Consider the following 9,646-nt stretch of genomic DNA (forward strand, 5'->3'; position numbering starts at 1 on the left):
CAAGAGGTCGCATATACTATTTTTATTTTGGTGTGTAGTCAACATAAGGGAGATAGCTGACTACATATATTTCACAAGCAGGATAAAAATTGGGATCATTAGGCATTGATATACAATAAAAAATACCTTTCTGCCCGCGAGCGAGGCGCCGCCCGCCGCCGCGTACATGCACGGCGCGCGCGCCCCTCACCCGACGCGCATGCGCACTCCGCCACCGCCTCGCCGCATCCGCGCAACCCACCTGCAACTGATCATACTACTATACTATATATACTACGTTACATAACATGCCTCCTATTAAAATCTATACTTGAAGCGATACCAAGTCGAAAAACTATTAAGGTTCCGAAGATTTCTTTAATAATACTGAACAATAATAAATAATAGAAATAGATAATTCAACTGGCTGTGCCAAAAGTAATAGAGTTTTTAAATATAGATTTAATATACTTTTGGAAAAAAAATTATCTAGAAATGATCATTTGTGTGAAACACTATAATTAATATTAATTTGATTAATAATAATTATTCATCGTAATAATATCTTTTAAAAACATGGGGAATATGCGAACTTTCAATTGTACATAACATTTTAGTACAATATTGTTCCAAATAAATTATTATTAAAATAATTATAACTCATAGTAGCAAGAAAATGTAGGACACGGATTACAAGCATTTTCAAACAACATTCGATGTTTACATCTATAAGGCAGCTTGTGAATAAAATCCACTCCAATATGTAAACTGTATAACTTTAATGGAATAAATAATCACTCGGCTCAGGCCTCCTTTAATATAAATTAACAGCATAATATCCTAAACTTCTGACTACATCTATGTTAATATTTCATTGGCATTCAACTTTTAAGTCACGAAAATATAATATAAACTTTTTACACCTTAATTTTATTAAAAAATTAGCTTGTTGCTTTTATTTTAATTATCCATTTAATGAATTAATAAGTTATGGGCCAATTAATACGTAAGTCATGTTACATTTTTAATTAAATTAAAACTTATTAAAAGTCTACATAAATCTTTGTATTTAAGACATCCACAGTCCCTTTCAGAAGGCACTTTCTTTTGCGAACTAGCGAACTGTGGAATCGACTACCGGCGGGGGTCTTCCCTGAGACATACGACCTCCAACTATTCAAAATTAGAGCGTACTCCTCCCTCAAAGGCCGGCAACGCACCCACTAAAAATGGGTGTCAATGGGCTGCGATGACTGCCTGACATATATAAACGCAAACGTCTAATAATACAACCTTTTCAAATAATTTTACTTTTAACAGCTAGTCATTTTTAGAGTGCAAGCACAAAAATATTTTCTAACAACATTAAGAAGGTCATTAGACATTTACGCTAAAAAGAAATAAAATTAAGTTTCTTTCAGCACTTTCGTGACACAAATAGAGTTCACGGAATGCTGCGATTGACCGATAGTACTTAAGGTAAATTGCGGAGAAATAATTGCTTGAAATAATTCCACTTGCATACTGAACATTTATAATTAACAAGTTTTCACATTTATAATTTTTTTTATAATTTCCTTTGTTTACTACTGGTTCTTAGGTTTAACTAATAGCAAAGTGTATCCTCATCCTAAATTAATAAATTTTCAGGTGACTAAAATTAGTAACTATTTTTAGTTACTAATCTAAAGGTAAGTGAATAATATGTAGTTATTTTCGCCTAAAATTGAACTTGGAACTCCAAATGAAAATATTACAATATAAACCACAAAGATGATGCAAAATAAAAAAAGACAGTGTTACAACCTAAACTACAACGTGTTAGATACAGGCCTCCGATTTCTGTATCTATTTCGTAACTTTTTTTTCTAATTAGACAAGTACGTGATCAGCCTTCTGCGTCCGATGACGACGACTCTTTGGATCTAGCCATTTACTTTTCGATGTTTTTCCTTATCGTACACGGCACATTGACAAAAATACCAACTGTCCAGTGATACCCGCCAGCCGAGGATCGAACTAATGACCTCACTATGAGAGTCGCATGTTGATACCACTTGGGTAGTTGTATAACACGACGCTGCATAAGCGAAATTTTAAGCTTTTTACGCAAAAAAAAACTATTGCTATAACGTATTTAAAACTGTTCAATCCTTAAAGATGGAAATCATTTTGATTCTTCGATCAGTAATTATGCTCAATACAAAGGTTCAAGAAGGCTTTGTGTCCCGAAGGCTAATAAATAACTTCTATATTGTATTGAAAAATGCGAAATAAAAGTGTACACTACTCTATTTAGAGATTGGCCTTCGTTCAAGCAGCATCTTGTTCTGTAGGTATCACAAAGGCAACCTCGAAAACCCTTGTGTTCGCAAGTCAGGTTTTTTTCAAGGGTTTTTGAGAAGGTCTTATTCATCACCTTTCAGCTTAAAGCTGAAGCATCTATTCTTTGATCGAATAGTTCGATAATATATCGAGTACACTTGTGGTGCTACAAGTGGCTTTAGAGATTTTAATATAAAATGATAAGGTTAAACTTCTTTTCCATTGTACTCAGTCTTATCTCTGGGAGTTGATCGTCTAGTTTTCAGTATCAAATCTTGGTTTAAACTAATACAATTTATGGCATTAGGCAGATAAAATTTCAAAGGAATCCACGGTTAAGAATAAAAGTAGCTGAAAAATTCGAATATTAAATCTTTAGTACGTGGCTTTGCAATTTCATTCGAGAAAAAAAACACTTGTTGCTTAGATTGTTTTGCTAAACAAACCCAATATAAATATTGAATGTAATTAGTTACTACATCGATAGGGGTCTATTGCACCTCACGGACTAACCTCCACACTCCGCGCCTTACTTAAAAAAGTTACCCCGCCGCTGGGGTCTGTAAATTCCAATCAATAAAAAAGGCGTTACTAGTACATTTTCGAACTGGAAATATAAACAGAAACACCCACATAACTATCAATAGAAAACCTATAGAAATATTATGTATAACTTTTTCTTTGTGTAGTAAAGTTGAGCGGCAGCATTGATATAAAATTGAAAAACTATTTAATATAGGCGAGTTAAAAATATCCCACTAAGCCTTCTCAATAGCATCTTGAAGCTTACAAAGAGAAAATATAAAACTTTTAAATAAGGTGGAATATTTTATGTTCAGTAACGTCATTATGTGTGGTATTATGTTATTCTTAAAAGGCCGGCAACGCACTCGCGAGCCCTCCGGCATGGAGAATGGGCGGCGGTATCACTTAACATCAGGTGAGCCTCCTGCCCGTTAGCCACCTGTTTTATAAAAAAAAAGAATATGCGAACTATCGATTGTCTCACTATAACATTCTTTATATTATATATATGTTTGGAAGAATTAATTATTATTAAATAATAATAATAACTTGTTAATATAATTAAATTTTAAAATGATAATTCCAAAACATTGGTATATTTTTTTTATATTACCATTATTATTATCATTTATAGCATTTGAAGTGTCTGTTTGAAGCTGAAATATAACTCCATAGCTAAAGAATTATACCATGCTAAGATTGTTTCGCCAATATACATACAATTTATTGGGGCTTTCAATATAACCGAGATCATACTTACGTAAAGTTTCTTTAGTATTGTAAAACATTCATTTCATGTTAATTTAAAAATGACGTGGAATTTTAATTAAAGTCAAAAATTTTAACAGTTATGTTAAAGTAATAAAGAAATTCTTTCACCCTTATGAGATGTGCCTCATAATATTTAATATATTTAACTCGGGTAATTCAAAGAATAATTGAAAAATACCATTTACTTCTCAAATAGAAAGTTTGAATACATTAATCGTATATAATATTTATTTACTATATTGTATCACAACTCTTTCGAAACGTAGATTCAGGCGGAGCTTCGGATAGAAATAAAGGTTAGCAAAATGTCTTGAAAGTTCTTCTACGGATTTGATATGGAATACTCCTTCTTTAAAATATTGACGTTCAAAAGTGTAAAAAAGTTAATGTGTTACAGTGTTGTGTGTGTTAATAATATGATTCAATAAATTTCTAATTAATTTGGGAGCACTAAAGATTTAAATAATCTAATCTTCAAATTTTGCATTGAATACTATGCTCAAAATAGGGGTACATTGAAAATATCGGCTATGTCTTAGTATTTTTCCTACCATCATATACCATTTTTCTTTAATTTATTATAATAATCCATTTTTTTCTGGTATCATATAACAATAATAAATAATCGATAACCGTATTTCAAAATTCCTATTCATGAAAAGTTGTGTGTAATATTATCGTTAAATATTCAAAAGCAATGCAAGTATTTATAACGCATTATAAAATTACCAAGGCTGGTGAAGTCGCAGGCTAAACACAATTTATAAATCAATCAATGCCCTAACCCATTGACACCCCACAGAGTGTCATTATTTTGGTATATACTTGTAATGTCATTTTAATAGCAGCCTTATCGAGCGTTGTAGCAAGAAACACTTCGAATTTGGTAGTTCATATTTGGTCTGTATATATTCAAATTTCTTTTACAAGTTACTAAATTAAGTTTTGATTAAATGTATTGTTTTTTGTTTCTTAGACTTATATGCTATATTGTTGTCACTCTTTCTCGTTTTTTTTAACGCCTTTGGCGCTGGCTGTAGTCTTGCGACCACACCACTTGGTCTATAATGCTCCTAATTTTTCCTTTGTCCATAGTTCACAATACAACGTCACTTTAAGTATAATCAACAAAAACGCCACATATTTAAAAAGTAAATTAGTTATATACACTCCGATCGGTCGGTTCAAATTAAGGCTATATCTATTGATCATATTGACGATTACTTACCAATTGCTACATATATCCTTGAATCAATTTCGTCATTTCACTCACTTCACTAGAAATCCCTTTAATCACATATTTAAATAAACAAGATCTTTAACATTACATTATCGTTAATACTTAACTGTCACATAATTGTTTAGGTAATGATTACAATTCTAAACAAATACATATACTACACAAATCTTAACAGTATTGCTATTTTAATGTATAATATACTAGTACAGAATACATAGAATTTGCCTAACCTTTCGTTACCATGGTTACACTTTTTAAATATAAAACCTGCTTTCTAAGTTAACTTGTAATTTCTTGCCATTTTTTTCATAAATTCTATAGAAACGGTTATTTAAATTAAATTATATGTTTTTATATATCTATGTGTATGTATTAACTGTCTTGGAAATTAACTTTTTCATGTAAAAATTTTTTTTTCGTTTTTATGATATTTGCTCGTGTACAGCTTGTTATTACAATTCAGGTAAATTGTAATGTACCTCAATTGTAATAAAAAAGTGTCTTTCATTAGATAAAACACTTTTAACATATTACACAATTTTCTAACTAATAGAAATGTGCGGAAATTAAATCTTTACCATAAGAACGTTACTCTCATTTAAATTTAGAACCTGCAATGTAAATTAATTTTAAAAATGGAATTACATTTGACATAAATATAAATTCCATTTTTTTAAGTATTAAAAGACGCGGGAATTTAACATTTTGCATTCTTTCGCACATTGTTAGGGCTACTATTTTCTTAAATATACAATCTGCTTTCTGAATTAAGTACGAACTAATTTCTCCTTTATTTAAATTCCAATCGAAACGTTTATTATAGGTGTGTTCAAACGCATAATTTTTTGTACTAGAACATTGGCCATGATGAATATTTTGAAATACCTACTTTTAAAATTATATTAGACTTTCCTTGACGTACGTTATACGTTTAGCAAATATAGAGCTTCGTATAGGTTAAGGTTCTAGTCTGAGATTTGTTAATTTAACTCCGGACATTTCACCTTCACATTTTGACGTTTGGAATTGCTAATCGATTGGAATCCAATTTAGTATGGCTACGTATTCGCATTGGGTGAAATAACCTGACCTAAAAAACTATACGCCTTCCTGACCTTGGCAAGGCGAGGGTAAGACAATTGTTTTAGGCACTTTTAGAGGTCGTAAAATATAAAACTATTGTTATTGTCAGTTAGCTGTGAACACAATCGAATGTATTGGAAATAAAAATTTCACAAGATTTTAAACTAACGTGAAGTAAAGAAGTGAACGTAAATATAAATTTTAAAAACGTTACTGACTTCTTTCCAAAGGTAAAATGTCTGTACTAACCTTTGTAGTCACTCTTCAAAAGTATATTAATCCTAAATAATAATGGTTAACCAACACCAACACACTTATGATTCGAGGTTCTTGACAACTGCAGCTGCTACAGCTGAGTAGCCTTCCTTTACTCCCTTTTTAACTCAATATATAATTACAGAGAATGTACATATTTATTTACAGAATCGATTAAGTTAAATGCCGAAACTAGAGTCAACAGGGAATAGAGCTAGTAAACAAACGAATCTTCCTTTTTTATAAATGTCAGAGTTCATAATTTAAATTAATTGGAAGCGCTTGTCAAACAAGCAATAATACTCATAAATTAATGTTCAGTTATCGAATAATTTCATGTGGTAGAGATAAGCTGTTTTAATTATTTTCAATTAATTATTAATTGGGTTTATACAATTTGAATTTTGATTTTGTGCGTGATCTAGCGTATAAATTTAAGAGGCAGTTGCGTGTGAAAGTAAATATTTTTCTGTATTGGATGTTATTGAATAACATGAACATAATTTTATCCAAAGAAGTTTTAGTTATTACACTATTTTGAACTCCGTAGTTTTTCTTTAACAAACATTTTTTACTGTTAAAGATAAGACTATATACTTTTATAGTATCTGGCTTGGAAGAGAAAAACACAATAAAAATGATATAAATTGTATGATTTGTTTCTTAACAATTACATGTTCAATTTCAAATAGACAATGTGAAGTATTGTCAAGCAGCAGCAAGTTTTTTTTTAATGGCTATTTCCAGTTGATAATTTAGGTTGTCCTGTTTTATATGCAAGAAATATTTTGATAATTTTTTTTGGTAGGTTATAGATAAATATTTAGTATCATAGATCATACTCCGATGGGTGCATTTGTTGTGTTAATTATTTCTTGACTTAGTATTAGGACGAAACTTACTGGGCCTGTACCTGTATTTAACAGTCTAATTCGTAGACGTAAATAGTAATATGATTTGTCACAACCTGAGTGAAAAATTTCTTAAAAAGAGTCATCTAAATTAGACCATTAAAATTGTACGTCAAATATCAGAAACGAAATTTAAAGCCAGATTAGTTAACCCATTTAAGGCATATGGCTGTGAAAGCTTTCAAACTTTCAATTGGCTTGGTGTGAGCTTATTTAAATCTTCGTCTTTAACCTTAATCTATTAATTAATGACTTTCGGAGATTTTTAATTTTGACATGTATTTAACTTTCAAAAGTACTAAATACCAAACACGCACTATTTTGTTAAGCATCATGTACCTACTCTACATTAATTAGGAATAATTCTACTGAAGAATTCGTAGTTCTTTTGTTTATTAAAAAAGAATGCTAAGCTTTCTCCAATATTAGTAGAGTTTGTGTGGGGTTATAAATAAAAAAAAAAGTTTACAGTTAATTGGAATTGTTCGATCACTAACTGGCGTTGTTGTAAATGAATTGTTAGTTTGCTGAATTCATAACACTGTTCGTTTGAACTGTACACACTTTCTAGTTAATAATTAGTAACATAGTCTTTGGTTATTTTATAAATGAACATAGATGATAAAATATTGTAAATAATCATTTAATATACACATCGAAATGAATGTTTGATGGTGGAAACAAAGTGTCTCGTGATATCAACATCTTGTTAACCTGTTCAATGCTGATACAGAATATCCTAATTGTGGAACACTAGTTTAATTATAAATTGTGATCTGTAGGAATTATTATCAGGTACAGTTTACATGTGAAAAGGAAGATACTGGTTGCATATGACGCAGGGAATCCTACTATAGGAGCAAGAGCACTTCACTTTAAGTAAATACCTTGTTATTTAGCATAATAAAGTTTAATCTTTATTTCTCATATATTCTCGGTGACATAAATTATGACCACGAAACAATAGACAAGTCACGCCTCATAAGAAATATTAATGCAAATATTTTCACTGAATTAGGTTTGCACATAAAAGATTTTGTATAATTGAGTTTTCCAACGCGAACTTACAGTTACAATGGCTCTAAAGTCCAGATCTAAATGTATGCTGTAATTGGTTTCATTTAGAAAAATATAATAAGCAGGTTTTTTTTTATCTTTAACAATGTTTATTTGCCTATAAGCTTTGGTGACATTTTATGCTATTTACGTTATAAATTACTTAATATATTTATGTTGGTTGTAAATTATTTAAAAATAATTGCTTGTGCTACTATTCCATTTGTTACAACAGAAATAATTGGTGTTCATACATTGTAACAATCCTCGCAGCGTAGAAAACAATATATGACATTAAATTTATCGCTACTTATTAATTACATATTCGTTTGAAAATACTCCATATTGTGAGACAGTGCAATTAATTACATAGACCCAAAACCATTTGATTAATCACCCTATGACGTCATTAATAGAAAAAGCACAAAAACACGGTCGAAATGTTGACCTGTTTGGGCGACCGCGGCCAAGCCCATAATCTGTTAATTACCACTTATATTAATTAAACTAAACACGGGTTAAGAAGTTTGCAAAGTTTTAAATTTTTGAGTTTATTTCGCGGTACGGACCGAGCAAAGGCGCGCGCGGGCGCTGTATGCGCGATGTTTGCGCCGCGCCGCCTCAAGCACGACTGCCGGCGTGGAAATTCGATTTTTCGTGACGTTGCCTCCGCGCCTTGACGATCGAAGTGCACGCGAGTGAAAAGTGCCTCCAGTGATTTTGCACGTCCCTAAAACGATGATATTTATGCCACTGCCGCGGGAAGCAGACGGCAACAATTGGGCACGCAACTTTATATAAACTATTGAATATTACTGGGGATTATTATAATATTAATATGTATTATTTTATAAGTAAAACTATATTATTATAAGTAAACCTAAAATTTGTAGTAGCTTTTATTTATAGTCTTTAATACTTAATAGGTTAAAGTTACACCATACTTATTTACAATTATATCGAGACACAATAGCTGAAAAGAATTTAATTTAAATATGTAAAGTAATTATTAAGGTTATATGTAAATATATTAAATGTTTCATATTTCATCTTTAGTTTTAGCATAAGTTACATTTTAATCGTCGAAAATGTAATTTATGCAAATTACACAGAAAAAAACACTACGCATTTTTTGAAATTTTGCGCGATTCGTACAATTAAATTTAGGATATAAATTCAAATCATTGGTATCATCTCTCATAACCAGTGCCTCGATTAATTTATTGTAGGCAAGATTTGTAAAGTTTTGTATCAAAAAGGTATCTGCTATATTCGGCTTAGTTTTATAAAACCTTATTTATGATTTATCATCATATAGCCTACTACCCCGCTATTTATTCAATGGCTCAATACATATATATTGACTATGTAAGACACCGTGTCATTGCTATCAAAAATTTAATCATATAAAATGATTTATAAGTGACTATAGAAGCTATAAACACTGTAATTTTTTATTCTAATTACAAAAATTCAAATTAAACATCAAAATTTATTAAAA

At 30.6% G+C, this 9,646-nt stretch overlaps 1 protein-coding gene across 4 annotated transcripts in view; it reads right to left on the minus strand.

Annotated features, from left to right (window-relative positions):
* Positions 1–9,646, minus strand: part of LOC110996256 — an 81,984-nt gene that overhangs the window by 21,959 nt on the left and 50,379 nt on the right. For 2 of the 4 annotated variants that reach the window (XM_045629249.1, XM_045629247.1), the window contains exons 1-2: positions 4,829–4,987; positions 127–247 (exon numbers count right to left, since the gene is read on the minus strand). In XM_045629249.1, the coding sequence (XP_045485205.1) occupies positions 127–168 (42 nt within the window). In that variant the 5' untranslated portion in view covers positions 169–247; positions 4,829–4,987. Of the gene's footprint in view, positions 1–126; positions 248–4,828; positions 4,988–8,542; positions 8,785–9,646 lie in introns of those variants that run through there. The other 2 variants (XM_045629248.1, XM_045629250.1) reach the window with 2 other exon arrangements.

Source organism: Pieris rapae, chromosome 8, assembly GCF_905147795.1.
Source record: "Pieris rapae chromosome 8, ilPieRapa1.1, whole genome shotgun sequence".
NCBI lineage: Eukaryota > Metazoa > Arthropoda > Insecta > Lepidoptera > Pieridae > Pieris > Pieris rapae.